Here is an 18,852-nt window from a genome sequence, read left to right as displayed (position 1 = left end):
AATTACAGGGTATAAATAATGAATCTATTCTGTATAGTTATATATAAACATTACCTAGATTAATTGGACGACAAATTTATTTAGACAAATAAAAAAAAATGAAAAAAAAGATTAGAGAATCAATTAAAAACTAGTGAATTAGCAATTGAGGAAGGACATTAGCAGTATTTCGTTCCTTCTAAATCGAGATGAGGAGTCAAGATAAATGCACAATGCAGTTGCTTGTAAATAGTAAATTTCTCCCTAGATAGGTCATAACGCATTACTGAAAGAAAAGTGTTGCTTGTGATGCATTAATAAAACCTACATTAACGGACAACTTCAGAAAGCACAAAAGGAACTAAAAGGATCACTCTATACATTAGTTATGGCCACTTTTACTAATCAGAACAAACAGTAAACAAAATGGTAATATGCAACAATCAGTTCATGCTCCACAGGTATTTATTACCACATATGAAGAGCTTACTCATATTTTATACCACAAGCAATCAAGGACAGTTGTATTAGCCGATTAAACCCAAGTACTTCCTTTATCCCAAATTAATAGATTTGTTGAATGATGCATAAAGTGCTGGCTAACATTGCAATTTAGACAGCCAAAAGGTTTATATGGTAAAAAGTGGGTAGTTGGACTAATAATGGCAAACTAGATGCCTCAATGGACACTCAGCTTAATTTTCTCTTACTTATTTCAACCCTTCATTTAAAAGGGCTTTCGACACGCTAGCTCAATCCAGCCCTACTCGATTTATTGATCCATTCTTCATTTTCATGTAAATCTTTTTGTTGAAGGACACACCGCGTAAATGTTTTTATTCTTTAATTGTTAATTCATAAATTTATTTTAGTGAATTTTGACCCAAAGAAAAAAAGTTAGACATGAATGCTCGTCTAATTACAATGTTTTTATTGGTAGCTTTGTAGAATTTGCACTTGATAGCCTATTTTGCATATGCTATCTATGTTATATTAAATTTTTTTCTAAGTATTTAACTTATAGCCAGTTGTGATAAACTGCATACTTGCGTTGCTATTCTAGCTTTGCTTCTTCTTCTTATTCTTCTTTGCTTAATGATGAGAAATCAAACATTGTATATCAGCTTTATATTTTCTATAAAGACACCAATCAATAGCACTGTAATGTATGGGAAGAAATAACTGGTTTCATGACAAAACAATATGTTTTTAGTTCAACAAAAATTGACACTACTTTAGTCAAGGAGGTTTGGAACGCCAACTTTGAAACAAAGCAATTCAAGAGAGTATTCGATTCCGAAGAAATTAACAATGTGCATTACAAAAGATAATGATGATTACACTAAAGATCAAATATTGACAACCACAAAGCATTTTCGTGTCTTTGTTCCTCGCAACTTGATTTTTTTACTTGACTAAAGCTATGTTGACTTGAGTTTGGGCTAATGCCAATACTTCAGACATTTTGATCTGAATTTATGCTCTACAGAATCTAACTTCAAACCTGAATGCCTGAAGTTGGACTTCATTCAAACCAAGTTTAAAATCTAACATGCATGTCTGAAGTTGGGCTTTGACAGCCAACGTGTATGTCTTAAATTTGAAATATCAAACTCAGAAATATCACAAATTTAAAGTTAATTATGAGACGACTAAACACTCAAGTGACTATATGTGCACTTGTCACAACAATTTGACAAACAACTTCTTCAACTCTTATGTACTCATGAAGTATTGAATAAGGATTTTAGAGCAATAAAAGCTAGTAAACTTTCTATTTGAATTAGAAAGTTTTTGGCATCAACAAAATCACCATAGAAAATATTAACAACTATCGAACAAAAAATGGTAAAGGAATAATAACTAAAAAAAAAAGACTAATTGCAGTCCAAAATTATTTTGCACCCGAAGATAACTATTGTCACTGCAATAAATTCTTTCGTATTTAAGGGGAAAAAAGAGTTTGTTTGAAAATTTATAGAATTCGATATAAAGAATCATTAAAAATTTGAAGTGTGCAGCAATTTTATGCGAGACTGAAGCATTGAGTAATTAGTTTACCCAAAAAAAAAAAAAAAGTCATTTGATTCATCAAAAAATTCAATCTCATAATTCAGTAATCCTAAATATGTTGAATACATAAGCACCCCCTAAACTTATATGTTTTTTTCATCTAGACATACAATTTGGATTTCTTAAGTTGTATTTTTTCTTATAGACATAAAAACCCCACAAGTTGTGAAAACTATCAAAATATTCTCAATTCTTATACAATCTTACCAAATGATCAAGTCATAGTTCATAACAAAATTAATACGCTACTAGAAGATCTTTCTAAAAAATACAACATCAATTGATCAAACTTTAGTTCAATAAAAAAAAAATTAACATGAATAGTAATGTAACTACTCTTTAATATAATCCTCGCACATGATAGACATAAATAAAGGTTGGTAAATGGTTGGTGGGAGTAATTGTTAAAAATATCTACCAACTTATGGGTCTTTTTTACAAAATATAAACTTATGGGTCAAGTGTTATATTTAAAAATTTTGAAATCGCAAATCATGCCTTTTTGGATGACTTGGAAATCGCATGTCCAAACGCTGATTTCATCTCATGATTTCAAAAAATTTAAATGTAAAACTTGACCCACAAGTTTATATTTTGTAACAAAAAAAAGACTCATAAGTTGGTATATATTTTTAACAATTACTCTCATCAACCATTTATCAACCTCATTAACTTCTACCAATCTTTATTTATGTTCTAACTTTTACCGAGTCATAGTTACATTACTATTCATGTTAAATTTTCTTTTTTATTGAACTAAAGTTTGATCAATTGATGTTGTATTTTTTAGAAAGGTCTTCTAGTAGCGTATTAATTTTGTTATGAATTATGACTTGCTCATTTGGTAAGATTGTATAAGAATTGAGAATGTTTTAATAGTTTTCACAACTTGTGGGTTTTTTTTTATGTCTATAAGAAAAAATACAACTTAAGAAATTTGAATTGCATGTCCAAACAACACAATAGTGGTTGTTTGGCCATGAGAATTATTCACTTTTTGCGGATTTTTTTCCCACTTTATTTGAAAATCAGCATTTTGCCATAAAAATTCTAACTACGCACTTGGAATTGTATTTGGAATTTAAAAAACACCTAAAACCTTATTTTCACTAGAATTTGAAGATATAACCCGGATGTTGAAGGATTCATCGGAGGAAAACGGTGGAGGACGTGGAGGCCGGTGAAATGGAGGAGACGATGGTCTCCCGTTGATTCATATTTTTTTCCCTTTAGATTGGTTTTATTTTCCACATCATTCGCGTGTAACACACGCATTTTACATTTCTGGTTGGCTGTGTTTAGGTGTTTAATAGACACAGTTTGGCTAAAGTTCAAATGTTCAATAGGTACAACTCTTAAATTAAAAATTTGGGCAAGTTAAAGGGTCCACATATGTGTTTAACCTTCTGTAATATTTCATGCTTAGCTAAAATGTACTCATTAAAAAAGAAAATAATAGAGTTATTGGTTTATCTTATTAGAAAAACAATCTCAGTATAACTTTTTCACATAACTAACTTTTTGAACTCGTTTATATTTTTTAATCTATTTTTCCGACTAAATATGTTATTAACTTGGTTGAAATTTCCATTTTCTCGGGCCATATTATGTAACTAATTTGACCGGATCTCTTTTTATTTGACATAACTATAGTTCTGAATTTTAAATAGGCGATAGTATATTTTAGGGGTGTCAATAGTTCGATTCGGTCGGTTATCTTGAAAAAGTTGTACCATATCAATTTTTGGTTATTCTATTATATATAAGCAAAATTAATTTTTGAAACCGTGCCAATCATTTTGGTTTATCTTTGATATCGGTACGGTTCAGTTAATATTCAGTATTTTTAAAAGGTCTCCTAATGGCGAATGCAATACCAAAAAATAGTTGAATTTAAGAATTAAAAGTTATAAACAAACTGATGCAACATTATTGATGAACCTAACTAATGAATGTCCTTACTAAATGCCTGTACTCGTTACTTCTAACAAAACATCAATATCATAACAAAAAATTACAGTCAAGAACTATATTAATTAATTAAATTGGTAATCTTCATAGAAAACAATTAATTTGAAATAGATGAACCAAAATTTGTAACTTTGAACCAGTAAAGCATAGGAAAAGGGCAATTACACCAAATATTAAGCTGAAGAACTTGCAAAATAAAGTTAAAACTACTAGCACTGCTAATTTATAACTGGAATAATCTCCTCCAAAGTTTAGAAAAAAATAAAAGAGCGAAGGAAAACAGGAAGATGAGAGAACAATTAGTCAACTACTACAGTTGATAGTGTGATATTAAAGCGGAAAAGGGTCGGATTTGCCCCTGTACTCTTAGAAAAGGGCTATGTTTACCCTTCGTTATACTTTTTGGCTATTTTATCCTTGACATCCAACTTTAGGGTCATATTCCCCCCCCCCCCCCCCGACTGTTAGTTTACTTGTCCCCACCTTTATTATCCTACGTGGCGCCTATATGGATATTTATTCCCACAAATTTAATTCAGCCAAGATAAAATTTCAACTCATTATTTTAACCTGACCCATTTAACAAAAAACCCACCCAACTTGCACTTAACCCACCAAAAATATTCATTTCCATTCTCAAACCTAAAACCCACAATTCATCATCTCTTACTTGAGGAAAAACAAGAAGCATGAGCTACGGTTCTTGACTTCACCTGCTGATTTGAGGGCTTTGAAATCTGCCCAAACCGTAAGATTTATTAATAAAACCAAAGCACTTCAGCTATTCGAAGGAAAACAACGCATCTAAGCTAGGGTTCTTCATAATTCTTCGCGTTCTGATCCAAGGCCTCAATATCTTCAGAAAATGTAAGTTTTTTTTTTTTTAATAAAACGTCTCTTTAGTAATTCTTCCCCTTTCATCTAATTTCTTCTTAGTTTATACTCTAGATTGTTAAGGTTGTACGAAAACCCTTCTTGCAATGTCGGAAAGTAGTCGTTCTTTGACGAAGAAGTGTCCTTATGGTGAAATTGCCCGAAATTTTACTTCAATGACCAGGGGTAGAGCCAGAACATTTGATAAGGGGGTTCAAGAAAATTTAAAAATAAACACGCGAAGAAATCAAAACAAACACAATTCTCTATTGAAAGTGCAAGTATATTGTACACGACGAGGTTTCATTCCTTGAAATGTTTTTATAATAACATCATTAGAAATCCTATTAAACACATCTTTTTATACATAAGGCACCAAGCAACTACTAAAATAACTCTCATTCATTCGACTCCGCAAGTCATTCTTGATAAACTTCATTGCCGAAAAAGTTCTTTCAACGGATGCAGTGGCAACTGGCAAAAGCAAGGCAAGTTTCACTAAGCGGAATACAAGAGGATAGTTTGAATGCTTCTTTGTCTGAACTAATCTTTTTGAAAGATCACAAAGTCCTTTTAGATCGGAGAACCTTACATCAATATCATGAACATCAATAATGTAACTCGCAAGTTGATTCTCAAGAGCCCCCATACTAAATTCATCAAAGTCATCAAGATAATGTTCAGCCATTCTCATTATTTTCCTGAGATCAAAACTAGAAAATAAGTCAATTGGATTTAAACAAGCAATTCCATGAAGCAAATCAGTCGTTACTTCGTCAAAACGATAAGAAAGCTCTTGAATTTACCAATCAATAACTTTGCAAAACACTTCAACGTAATAATGGTGTGAGACAGTACAACCAGCAAGTTTACGCCGTGATCTCAAAGAGGTAAAGTACGGCTCATCTAAATTAGGTATCAAAATTTGATACTTGATACAAAATTTAGATACTTTATCAATAAGCGAACCCCATTCTTCCTCCCTTAACTTTTGCAACCTTTTCTTTGCTACTTGAACAAGTAGCATGGCATTTGCGATATCTTGCTCCTTTTTCTGTAAGCATTTGTTAGGCTCGTCTGTGATTGCTAAAATATCTCTCATCAAATGCAATATGAATGCAACATCAAATGTTTGACATGCTCTGAGAAATCCCATTGCCTTGGCACATTCATCTGGACACTGTGAATCAACAACAATATCATCAAGTACATCAACAATTGAACCAAACATAAGAATAAAGTTACTAAAAGATTTGTAGTGGGATTCCCAACGAGTATCACAAGCTCTAGTAAGACCAAATTGTTGATGCAAGCCTCTACCAATTTCAAGTTCACCCATATCTAATGCCTCTTGAACTCTTTTCTTTTGAGATTCTTGATATTCATCCATGAGTTTAAAAGAAGCTCCCAACATATTCAAAATACTTGAAACCAATAGTATAAGCTCCCCCACTTCAACACACTTTTTAGAAACCGCAACAAGACGTAGTTGAAGTTGATGAGCAAAGCAATGAACAGAATGAGCCGATCTACTTTCTTGCCTAATTAACATTTTAAGGCCATTGATTCTACCTTCCATATTACTTGCCCCATCATAACATTGTCCACGTACATAAGAAAGACTCCAGGAATGTTGAGCAAGTAAATTAACAATTGCTTCTTTTAGAGATGATGCACAAGTATCTTGAACATGAATAATGTCAATAAGTCGCTCCATCACAAATCCCATTCTATCAACATATCGTAAAACAACGACCATTTGCTCCTTGCGCGACACATCAAAAGATTCATCAACCAACAAGGCAAAGCAATCACCATTTAATTCTTCTATGATAGCCTTAATTGTTTCAATTTTGCATGCAGTCACAATTTTTTTTTTTGAATCATTGGAGAAGTCATCAGATCATTTTGTGGAGCATGTTTCAATACAAAATCTTTAATGCTATCACACCTTTCAGAATACCATGTAAGAATTTCAAGAAAATTACCTCTGCTAAGTGATGATTTAGATTCATCATGACCCCGAAATGCAAATCCTTGATTCAAAAGAAGCCTTACAACATCAACCGAAGCAGTTAAGAGGAGCCGATACTCATGCTTAAATTGAGAATCTTGCCTCACAAGTGCAGATTGAATAGATTGTTCTTGTCGCACTAGATCTTCACAATTCTTTCTTGCATGATTATGAATGTTATTTCTGCCACCAACATGTTTTTTAAGACTCTTCTTTTTTTGCCAACTCCTAAACCCTATGGTCGAAAATACATCACCCCCTCCTTGATGAATATTATCGTCTGCAAATAGATAGCAATTCAAACAAAAGACTGCATCTTTACTTTCACTATACTCCAACCAATTAGAATATTCACTAAACCACTGAGGATTAAAACGACGTATGTATCTAGAAACTTTTGTTTTAGGATACTCTTTAAGCCGAGGTTGACAAGGACCTCTCCTAAGGTATTCTCTTTGAATGACATCTCGATGATTTGGATGAAAGTTCAAGATTTGAGTTCTTTCACCCGGATCATGCTTTAAAGAATTCAAATCAAATTCCTGAGAAGAAAGCAATGGTACTTCTGAGTGCTTGACATTTTCTTCTAGATTAGGTTGATCATGAGGGTCCAAACTTGATTTTGGAACTTTGGTAAAATAATTCTTCGCTGACTTTTGAGACTGAGTTATAATAAAAAAAATTGTTAGAATTAAAAGCACAATGTCAATCTTAAAAGCCAATAAAACAAAGCCTATTTAAGGTCATCTAACTGTGAGAATAAAAACTCAATCTTGTATATAGCAATACAGCAAAAAATAATCAGTAACCTTAAGCATATCCCATTTCAAATGCCTACAGATGATCATATATTATAAAAAACTCTACCAAATGTCTCAATAAGCAAGAAAACAACTTGACCACAATCCAACACACATAAAAGGGAATTGATTACTAAATAAAAATCTACACTTTGATTCTTTTATCAGCTAAAAATAAATATCTCGAAGACCAATTTTGCAACCAAACAACATTTAAGAATTAAAACAATCAAGGCTTGGGGTTCATGGATGGAAAATGGATCAGCTACCCATTTCACAAAATAGGTTGATTAACAACTAACAAGAAACAATAATGGGTTTGTTGTGATTTTGAGTATGGTGAAAAAAAAAGAGGAAAAAAAAAAAAGAAAAACCTTGGAATTGGAAGCCATGGGCGAAGGCCCAAGAAGATGACAGAGTAGGCGCAAGGGTAGAGAAGATAAACAGGAGCAAAGGACCTTTGAAGTTTGAATAAAAAGGCAGCCGGCAGCAACACAATTGAGTTGACAAAGAACAATGTCAACACGTTTTGAAATTAGGGATTCTTTTATCCCAAATGGCTCACGTTTTTCTTTAATAATAATAATAATAATAATAATAATAATAATAATAATAATAATAATAAATAGAGTCCAGCATGACGTCGTTTCTGTTAATTTTTTTTTTTAAAGGGACTGGATGAAAAAAGTTTAAAAAGGCGTCGTTGCTGAGAATCAAACCCGCAACCGCGGGCTCAATCATAGGCGCCTCATCCACTGATCCGAAATCTCCATTATGTTAAGGGGATGCAAAAATAATATTTATACATGAATAAAAAAATTCACCGTATATATATAGTGCAATTTTCCGATGAAGGGGGTTCGATTGCCACCCCTTGCACCCCTGTAGTTCCGCCCCTGTCAATGACCCCCAGAAGGAAATTTTATAAGTGTTCAAAACCTAAGTGTTTTATTTAGATTATCTAATCTCTGTAATTTTCAAATTTATTCATGTTTAAAGGATCATAATTGAAGTTGATTTCATTGTATTTCTTAGGGAAGCAACTGTGGTTATTGGAAATGGGAAGATGGTCATTTTTCGGATTCAGCGATTTAATCAACAAGTTAAAGGCTCAATTGGATGCAGTTACTCTTGAAAGGGACAGATTGAAAGAAAAAGTGGAGAAAATGAAAGCCCAAATTTAAAAGAGAAAGTTGTCAAGGGGAAGATGTTTAAAATGATGTTATGTGCACTTTTTGTTGGATTTGTTGCGATAATAATGAAGTGAAGACGCCGAAGATTTGAAGTTGAATTTGTTGGCATTTTGTATGAATTGCATTGTTTTAGGTTAATCGATTGGTGTAATATTAGATATAGTTTAATGTTGAAGTGTAGGGGTTTGACGTTGTTGAAATTTGACTAGTGTGAATTTTGGTGGATGAAGATTGTTACGCCCTATTTTGAATGGGTCAAAGATAGTTTGCAACTTCCCGATTTTTTTAACTGGTTTAAAAAGGGTTAGAGTCGCCACCTAATTTTAAAGGAAAATCAGAAAACTTATATGTATTTGTGTGTGTACTCCATTTTAGTCCACGAAACCTATGAAATTCTAGATAAGGGTTTTATTTACCCCGAGAGGAAGGTATTAAGCATCCCTCAGAGCCTGTCCGAAGACAGTCCTTAAACTTAGTTTAACTGAACACTAGAGAAGGGTTATCTATCGTTTGTCATTATTATTACATGTTTTCAAAATGTTATGACTTCATGAAAAGCTACACTAGGTGATAATATACTAAGTATATACAGTGTATAAAAAATGTATTTATATCAAGTATCAAGTATTCATAAAGAATGCATATTAAAAAGAATATATAAAAGAGTATAAAGAGAATGTACCTCACAAGTATAAAAGTGTATTTGTTGGTATAAAGAATGTATATCCGTTAGTATAAAGAATGTATACAACTATATAAAGCATGTATAAAAGATATAAGAGTATGTAAAATAGGTATATCAAATATAATAAAGACTGTGTGTCTGTGTATAAAAAATGTATGTATATTAAACATATAAAAAATGTATTTCAATTATAAAGGTGTATATCAAACATAAAATATATGAAGAATTGTATAACTAGGTATATCAGTGAATAAAGAATGTAAAATGAATCCCCGAGTATTCATCGGTGTGAAGAGCTTATATAATAAAGGAATTCAGAAAAAGTGAAGTCGATTTGACTTATTTCTACCGTTTCGTAAAAGAGTGTTTGTTTAATGAATATCCTACCAAAGAATAGAGAACAAAAGAATTGTTAAAAAAAGTATTGGTAAAAAATAAATATTAGAAATTATGTATAAAAATGAGTGAAAAGATATAATGTCTTTAAAGAATAAAAGATTGTAAATGGACAGCCTAATAAATACCTAGCGTCAATAATGTGGATTTAACTTGATTAAAATATGTATTAGTGTACACGAAATAATATAAAATGTAAGTTGTATTAAGAGTGTATAAAGAATATAAAATAAAGGATGGACTAGTATGTTTGACTAATCGTCAAAAGTGTGAATTTATTTAACAAAGTATTTATACCAAGTCAATTTAATCTAGTTATGAAAGTATTGACAGCTTAAGTCTTGACAATTTTAAGTTTAACAAACAAGGCGACAAGTAAATAAACATATCAACCTGTCATTCCAAAAATAAAGTTTCCACTATACTATGAGTTTATGTTTTGTACAGTTATAAAAAAAATGCGGAAAGTAAATACAAACAGTGATTCGATGAAGTCTTCGGGTTCCTTCCGAGTGTCGTATTCGGGATGTATCTCCGGGTACATGTATAAACACTTAGTAAAAATGTTAGTAAGAGAATAAATAACTATCGGATGAATTAAAGAAATAATGAATAAACTTAAAATAAAAAAACCCGTCTTTGTACATGGGAGGCCTTGGAAATCGACGGAAATTTCTTCATCGGCCAAAAGTGTAGTATTTGTAATAAATTGCAAGATGAAAGAAAAAGTATTAGTTAAAATAATTTGAAAAAGTCAAAAAGTAAGGTATGTGACATAAAGTCTTTAAAAAGTGATTTGATAAATATTCTTTGAAAAAGTAATGTGACCAAAGTCCTTGAAAAAGTAGTTTGACAAAAAGTTATTGAAAAGATTATTTGACATAAAGTTTTTGAAAAAGTGATTTGACAAAAGAATGATGAAACTTGATTTGACCCTAGGATTAGTGTAGTGTATGTAATGTAACAAATGTATAGATGAATGATATATGTAAAAAGAACATAAGAATACAAATGAAAATATAGGTAAATATAAATATGATGTATAGCCAATGTAGGGTAAATGTAAATAGCAAAATATATAGAAAAAATAGGCATGTAGTGTGATGGTATTGGTAAAAGTGTAAAGAAAATACTTGACAATGTATACATGTATTGAAAATAAATAAAGTTGTAGAGACAATATAGCAAAATATAAAGATAATGCATAAAAAATGTAGAGGCAATAAGTGCATTCCTTTTAATGAAAAGTTTCTCCTTTCTTTTCTTGGTAGTTAAGTAATGTAAATATGTACATGTATATGTATATAACGTACGTGTATAAAAAATATATAAAAGAATAGATAGACGTAAGATAATATAAAAGAAAAGTGTGGAGAGTGTAAGGAAAATGTATGTAAAATGTAAAGAAAAATGTATAGAGAATATAAAAATATAGAAACAATATATGAAGAAATTTAAAGACACAATGTATATAAATAAATGTAAAAATAATATAGATAAATAAATATAAAGGCAATCTATATAAAAATAATATAAAGACAATGCAAGTAGATAAATGTAAAGACAATATATATATGAATAAGTAAAGAAGCAATGTATGAATGAAATATAAAGACAATTAAAAAAAATATAGAAAGAGGAAGAAAGTGCTAGACTTACTAGACTTACTAGTCTTCCTATAGAAAGAAAATCTAGAGAGTGTAGAGAGAAGAAAAATGTGTGTAAGGTAGTGTGCAAGTGATGAGAAAAATGAGAGGGGAAGTCGTCCTTTATATAGGCAAAGGTAAATCACTTTTTATCCAAACCCATGTGCCAAAACCATGGGCTTCACAAAACCATGGCTTTTCAAAACCATGTGCTAAATCTTATCTGTGTTTAAAATTAGTTCTTCCGACTTCCATGTAATAATAGACTGTAACTAAAATAATAAAGTATAAAAATATATTTAAGGTAATTTCGTGAATAAAGTAAAAAATGTGATTTGAATTAAAGAGACCTGCTAATTAATTGAAGTAAAACTGTATTAGCATGTTGTTTATATACAAACGACTGTAACAAAATAATTATTTAAAATGAAAATAAATTGATAAAAATTCCTATTATTTAAAAATAAGTACAATCATCAATAAATTATATTAAAGTTAAAAAATATATAAAAACAGTATTTTGTGCTATTTAATGACTAGGAAGCCTAAAAAAGTTAATTTTTAAATACAGAGGGCCAAAATTGGGTGTCAACAAAGATGGCTATTGGATGCCTCAGGGAAGGAAAGGCAGATCTATATAGCTCTCTTGTTGAAAACATGTTGACAATTGATCATTAAGAAGTCTTATTATATTGGAACTTATATGGTCTCTTTGTTTATGTACTTAACTGACTTCCAATTGAATAAAATGCTTATGTTTACTTTTGATGAATTGAGACACACGAAGCTAGGAATCTAGCATATATTATAGAGTTTTTGTAGGAACAAATATTTGATGCATTCACAATACTTAATGTAGCTCAAAGTTGTCCAAAATGAAGGTGCATTTGAGGCTGCATTTCAGCACCTAAATTATGGCCATCTTGGCAGATTTTGGTGCATTTGAGCCTGCATTTTCAGCACCATAATGTAGCAATAGATTAGTCACTTTTTTTGTGCATTTCCTGGTGCTTTTTAAACTGCATTTCAAGTGTTTTTTTTTTTTTTTTTGCTGCATTTCAGCACCATTTTAGACCATTTTCAGCACTATTTCTGCACTATTTTAACACCATTTTCAGCACCCATTCAGCTACATTTCAGCACTATTTTAGACCATTTTCAGCACTATTTCTGCACCTTTTTAACACCATTTTCAGCACCAACTTGACCAATTTATAGTGCATTCTCAGCACTATTATAGCACTATTTTTGCACCATTTTTAGCATCAAATGAGCCAATTTTTGGTGCATTCTCAGCACCATTTTCAGTAACAACAGACCAAAATATATATATTCAGCAGTTTAAACATCTCACAAGCTCAAAATGCCCAGAAATAGCAGTAATTGTCAAGAACTGAACCACAACATCTCACAAATTAAAAAAAATAACTAGAACAACTACATTCACACTTAATATAAACAACAAAATGATACAAATAATTGCATTCATAAGTAATATTAACTGCCATATTTTGGTATGCTTGATGCCATATTATAACTCCAAAAACTTACACATCACCACTCATAATATGACATCAATTGTTCACCACCAAAAACAAGTAAACTAGAAAGACATTAACTAAGAATTACTGTCATAATCAGTAATTACAACCCATGAAACATATCAACAAAAAATAAATTTCAACACCCTAATGCATCACTCTGGTCCCTTTCTTTGCTTCAACTTTTTAGTTCTTTGTCTACTTTGCATCTCCAATTGGCCTTGATTTACAGCAGCATTTCCTCTCCATGTGAGGTTGACCGGTGAGTAGGGAAGATTAGAAGGGACGCTCACTCCATTGTGATCACCTGTAAAGTTAATTATCCTTATCCCTGAAGGTGTCGTCCCTGTTTCCTAGCTTGAAGTATTGTGCTTTCTGACACTACTCTTGGCCTTATAGTAGGATCTGGATCATGATTTGGGAAGTTGATTGTCACAGCTGGATGAACTGTCTTGCTGAATCTTGGCCTTGAAGATTCTGGGAATTCTAAATCTGATTCATGTCTTGGAATATTTGGTCCTGGATCTAAAAATTGTGGTACCTGCTGCCTCAATGTTGGTGTAGGCCTAAAGTTCTGGCTTGCTTGACTTGATTGAGGTGTTGTTAGGTTTATTTCATCAGGTTCATCAATCAATGTTTTTCTCTTCTTCATTGGCCTTGCATTGGCTAGCTGTTGTAAAAAAGAAATCAAAGTTAGAAATCAAACTTCAGAAAAAAAGAAGCTATTAATAGCATTGAAGTTATTTTACCTTTTTACACCCTTTAACATTGTGACTTGGCTCTCTACAGTTATTGCATGTCATAATTCTTCCTTTTCTTGAACTTGCCCACTCACCTTGCCTCTTAATTGCCTCGTCTTTTTCCCTGACTCTCTTAATTTTAGGTCTACCAGGCCTCTTCACTAGCTCAGGTGGTTCCATTGCTTGAGATGGACCCACCTTCCAGAATTTTTCACCTCTAACAGGCTGTAATTTGTTCTTATAGGTAAGCAAGAATGCCTCTTTGCTATACCACCAACTCATTTCACTCAAAGGGTCCAACTTCTTATACATCATTGCTTTAATTGCATGTGGGCATGGAATTCCATTAAGATCCCATTGCCTACATGTGCATCTCTTCAAAGTCATACTTACCGTGTGCCTATCAAGTCCTTCTGTGATCTCATACCCATAATCACCATTGAAATGAACCTTGCATTTTTTAGCAATCTTCCTGTACTCATTGTACAACTGCATACTCTTTGGGCTAAATTCAGTAGCCCAAAACCTCACTTCATCCTCTCTTTCCCTTAACTGGTTCATGACCTTGATTCTTATTTCCTCAAGCATTTTGATGATTGGTTTGCCTCTAGGTTCCAGAATCCATTTATTCACTGACTCAGTGAAATTGTTCTCCACTCCATAGTTCTCGCACACAGTGTCAAAGTAGGCTCTACACCAAGCTTGTGGAGGATATGTCAGCAACTTCTCAACAACTTTCTCATTCAAAGAACCAATCATATTGAGTCTATCTATGAAGTCTTCCTCATAAGTGGTCCATGAAGACCACCAAAATACCTTTGTCAGTTCATCTGACCTCCATTCTTTGCACTAGTTTGCTTCAACATGTTTAGCACATAATTTGTGATGTGATTTAGGAAGCACATTCTTCATTGCTTCGTATAATCCCTATATGAAATTAAATAAAATAAAAATGAGCAAAGAGTTTATGTTTCAATAAATTTTCAGTTATTTCATTTCACTTCTGGACAGAAATGAAACAATGAACTGGACAGTTCTTTATTTTCAATTCTGTCCATAAATGAAACAAAGAACTGAAAATTATTGGAACTTACAAAATGAACTGAAAATAATGGAAAAAAAGTAATAGCCAGACAGAAATGTTAAAAAAGAATACCTTCTGCATGTCTGAAATGAATGTTATTCCTTCACCCATCTCCTTCAGATCCAATGATCTTTTAAGCAAGCCCAAGAACCAACTCCATGTGATTTTTGTTTCTTTATCCACAACTGCCCAGGCAATAGGATAACTCTGGTTTTGGCAATCCTGACCAATAGCAGTTAACAATTGACCCTTGGCTTTTCCTGTTAAAAAGGTTCCATCCAAGCCAATAAAGGGTCTTAACCCATCCTTAAATCCCATCTTAAGGGCTTGGAAACAAATATACATGCGTAAGAATCTTCTTTTACCATTGCCAAGTGCATTCTTTGACAAATTTATAACCACATCGCTTCCTGGATTACTAGACTTTAGCTCATTTGCATAAGCCTCAAGTCTATTATAATCATTTGTAAAGCTCCCTTTAAGTTTTTCCAAAATCAGCTGCTTTGCTCTCTTGCACTTACCATGACTAACATTGACATCAAACTTGTTATTCAGATCATCCCTCATCTCTTTGACCTTATACTTTGGGTTATTTTGCAACTTAGTCTTGAAATAATGTGCTATTGTAATATGATCCACCCCACTATTGTCATATGCTTCATCACAATCATGCTTGCCTATCAGTGTTTTAATCCTAACACCTAGCATGTCCCCATCCCCAGAAATGTGTACCAAAAAGGAACATCCTTTAACACACTTATACCTTAACCTTCCAGGATCACTTTTCAACTGCTCCAAATTCCTTTTGTTTGAAAGAGCATAGAAGTTAATGCATAATCTAGCTTCAGGTATATCCTTGAAGCTCATACCCTTGTATAAGTCCTTGAAATCTAGCAAATTCTCATCAATGACCCTATTTTTACGAAGAACAATCCAATTCAGTTCATCAAAATCATACTTTACCTTAACCTGATTATCATCACTCTCACAATCAGTTCCAACTTCAGTTTTTGCAGCATATGACTCGAAGTATTGGGCAATATTATGAACATTTACTGACACTTCACATTCATCTACAACATATATATTAAGGACCTTAAATTCTTCGGACACTAAGTTCAATAACTGTCTTATACCTTCGTCACCTTCTATCTCATAGTATTCACCAGAGGGAACATTAACAATAAGTTGTTGAACACCTAAATACCCAAACTTAATGTAGTCATCTACTAGATCAATAAAGGAAAGAAGGTCAGGATCATAACCTGTCCAAGATTCAGTCAACTTCTTTGAATACATGACTTTTGGTTTTCTAATCCACTCTCCACCATAATTGAAGATTATGTCTACTAAGGCCATCTTTAATATCCTACAAAACAAAAAAAGTCATGTAATCAACAGAATAGTGACAAATAATATGAAAAACGGATCTGGAGAGATTAACCCTAACTGTCACGACCCAACCGGAGGGCCGCGACGGGCACCCGATGCTAACCCACCCGGGCACCTCTTATCATACTTTCACATTTACATCTAGGTGAGCCACATAACTAAATCATACTTTCCATCCATTATTCATACTAATTCCATTGGGCAACAATACATATATATCATCATCAATAACAATGCCCATATAGGTGTACATAAGCCGACGAGGCTAACAAAATGATATCCAAAATATAGGCCGACAAGGCCAAATACATCTAACCATATACACATGTCTACGAGCCTCTAAAGAGAGTATGTCATATGATATAGGCGGGACAGAACCCCGCCATGCCCATAAATATGTACATAAAAGAATAAATACCCAAAGCTGTAGCTCCGAATGAAATGGAGCTCCGCTATGTAGTCCCTGAGTAATAAAGCTACGGATCAAGCCTGTCTCCCTGGCCACCTGCGGGCATAACGCAACGTCCACAAACAAAAGGACGTCAGTACGAAGAATGTACTGAGTATGTAAAGCATGATCAACATCATTATAGAAGCATAATAAGCAACATAAGAAATATCATAAGATGAGAGGTAGTAGATCCAACGTCATAGACACTTACTTGCTTTTCATAGGAACTTTCCATTTCTAATACGTGATTGTGTACATACATCCATATCTGTATCCGTACTCATTTATATTTCGTATCCGTAATCATATTCATATACATATTCATATTCATATACATATCATTTACATAGCATACCCGACCACGAAGGTTCGGTGTTTCGCGTACCCGACCACGGCTAGGCTCGGTGATTATACATACCTGGCCCTACCAAGGCTCAGGGTTACACATACCTGGCCCTACCAAGACTCAGGGTTATCCGTACCTAACTGCAGTGGTGCGCGCGCAATGTGTGTCTAAGGGACCTTTTTGTCACTTGTTTAACACCTCATTAACAATCTAAGGGACGTTATAAATTTTCTCCAAAACATCGTTAAGTCATCATTAATTCGGTACTCGTAAATCCTTTTCGATACATAACGTATTCCTTGCCTTTTCTCGGCAACTTTCTTCTCTTACCTCGAATGTCTTTGAAATTTCAATTAGCATCATCAAATGCTATTTCTCACTTATCGAAACATCGTATACTTCGTGCCCTTCATTAGTCTATTCACTGTGCATTAACAGAAAAATTTTCCGAGATGTAACACTAACAATCTAAAACGAAATGGAGAAAAACAACAGAAGAGTCTACACACAAGAGGGTAACGTGTTTTGGTTTTATTAATAAATCTTACGGTTTGGGCAGATTTCGAAGCCCTCGGATCAGCAGGTGAAGTCAAGAACCGTAGCTCATGCTTCTTGTTTTTCCTCAAGTGAGAGATGATGAATTGTGGGTTTTGGGTTTGAGAATGGAAATGAATATTTCTGGTGGGTTAAGTGCAAGTTGGGTGGATTTTTTGTTGAATGGATCGAGTTAAAATAATGGGTTGGAATTTTATCTTGGCTGAATTAAATTTGTGGGAATAAATATCCATGTAGGCGCCACGTAGGATAATAAAGGTGGGGACAAGTAAATTAACAGTGGAGGGGAAAATATGGCCCTAAAGTTGGATGGTAAGGATAAATATAACCAAAAAATATAACGAAGGGTAAATATAGCCCTTTTGTAAGAGTACAGGAGCAAATCTGACCCTTTTCCGAATATTAAAGTATATAGAGTGCTATTTGAGACCCTTTGTAAATTGTTATTGTTTTAACAAGGTTGGTAGGTTTAGATTTAATTGTAGCCCTCTTCATCTAAACCATTCCAAGGCAAGGCTTAAGGTAGAAAAAGTTTAATGCATTGTATTTTAAACTTAAGATATAGAACATATTATCTACATATATTTTTATTCGGTTCGGTTCCATATTTTTTCGGTAATTTCTATAAAATCAATAACATAACCTAGTTATTTGATACGGTTATAGCTTAATATCGGGACTTTCGGTTTGATTTAAAAAAAAAAAACTAAAAATCGATTTGATATGGTACAATTCGGTCGGTTCAATCAGTTTTTGAAACCCTATTTCTTAGATTGAATAGTTTTTCTATTTAACTCGTGCATCTTTTGGAGATCCAGTTTTCAGTTAGATTTGTAACAAGTTTGGATACAACTCCATTTTTTTTTGGGGGTCCAATCAAGCATTTTAAACAAAATAAATACATAAGATAAATAAAAAAAGAAACAAGAAAAAGTATACATTGGAAACTTATTCATACATTTGTGTAAATTAATTACTGGAAAGAGAAAAGCAACGTATAAGCTTCATTTTGTTTCTGCTTTTGCTTTCACGCGCTAACATGACAAAATCACTCTCTGTCACTTGATATTATAAGGTGGTAGTAATAAACATTGAAAAGATAAGTTCAAAGAT

At 32.8% G+C, this 18,852-nt stretch overlaps 3 protein-coding genes across 5 annotated transcripts; all 3 read right to left on the bottom strand.

Moving 5' to 3' along the window:
* Positions 1-5,257: 5,257 nt before the first annotated feature.
* On the bottom strand, positions 5,258-6,625 carry LOC132637986 (uncharacterized). The gene is made up of 2 exons (XM_060354987.1): positions 5,703-6,625; positions 5,258-5,609 (listed from the first exon to the last, which is right to left on the bottom strand). Exons 1-2 carry the CDS (start codon positions 6,623-6,625, stop codon positions 5,258-5,260), a joined length of 1,275 nt encoding a protein of 424 aa, XP_060210970.1.
* A 134-nt stretch (positions 6,626-6,759) lies between these two features.
* LOC132637985 (uncharacterized) lies at positions 6,760-13,823 on the bottom strand. Its single transcript, XM_060354986.1, has 2 exons — positions 13,557-13,823; positions 6,760-7,572 (listed from the first exon to the last, which is right to left on the bottom strand). The coding sequence occupies exons 1-2, from the start codon at positions 13,821-13,823 to the stop codon at positions 6,760-6,762; spliced, it is 1,080 nt and encodes a 359-aa protein (XP_060210969.1).
* LOC132638791 (uncharacterized) lies at positions 13,110-17,897 on the bottom strand. 3 transcript variants are annotated; one of them, XM_060355558.1, is made up of 3 exons: positions 17,694-17,897; positions 16,261-16,364; positions 13,110-14,838 (listed from the first exon to the last, which is right to left on the bottom strand). In XM_060355558.1, the coding sequence occupies exon 3, from the start codon at positions 14,668-14,670 to the stop codon at positions 13,912-13,914; it is 759 nt and encodes a 252-aa protein (XP_060211541.1). In that variant the 5' UTR covers positions 14,671-14,838; positions 16,261-16,364; positions 17,694-17,897; the 3' UTR covers positions 13,110-13,911. The 3 variants fall into 3 exon arrangements, with proteins under 3 accessions (XP_060211541.1, XP_060211542.1, XP_060211543.1); XM_060355559.1 differs by having other exon boundaries at positions 17,733-17,897; XM_060355560.1 differs by lacking the exon at positions 17,694-17,897 and having other exon boundaries at positions 16,261-16,438.
* Positions 17,898-18,852: the final 955 nt, after the last annotated feature.

The sequence above is a fragment of the Lycium barbarum genome, chromosome 4, assembly GCF_019175385.1.
Source record: "Lycium barbarum isolate Lr01 chromosome 4, ASM1917538v2, whole genome shotgun sequence".
Taxonomy (NCBI): Eukaryota; Viridiplantae; Streptophyta; class Magnoliopsida; order Solanales; family Solanaceae; genus Lycium; species Lycium barbarum.
Note: the sequence above shows the minus strand (reverse complement) of the source record. Positions and strands in the feature narration are given on the sequence as shown.

Bases quoted from the DNA above. Each gene is read 5' to 3' on its own strand.
- LOC132637986 (XM_060354987.1), bottom strand. From the start codon at position 6,625: ATGGGATTTGTGATGGAGCGACTTATTGACATTATTCATGTTCAAGAT. The intron at 5,610-5,702 runs GTAAATTCAAGA...CTTATTTTCTAG, and splicing joins TTTTGCAAAGTTATTGATTG to TTTTGATCTCAGGAAAATAA.
- LOC132637985 (XM_060354986.1), bottom strand. From the start codon at position 13,823: ATGAAGAAGAGAAAAACATTGATTGATGAACCTGATGAAATAAACCTA. The intron at 7,573-13,556 runs GTAGTGTCAGAA...ATTATAACTCAG, and splicing joins ATCCTACTATAAGGCCAAGA to TCTCAAAAGTCAGCGAAGAA.
- LOC132638791 (XM_060355558.1), bottom strand. From the start codon at position 14,670: ATGATTGGTTCTTTGAATGAGAAAGTTGTTGAGAAGTTGCTGACATAT.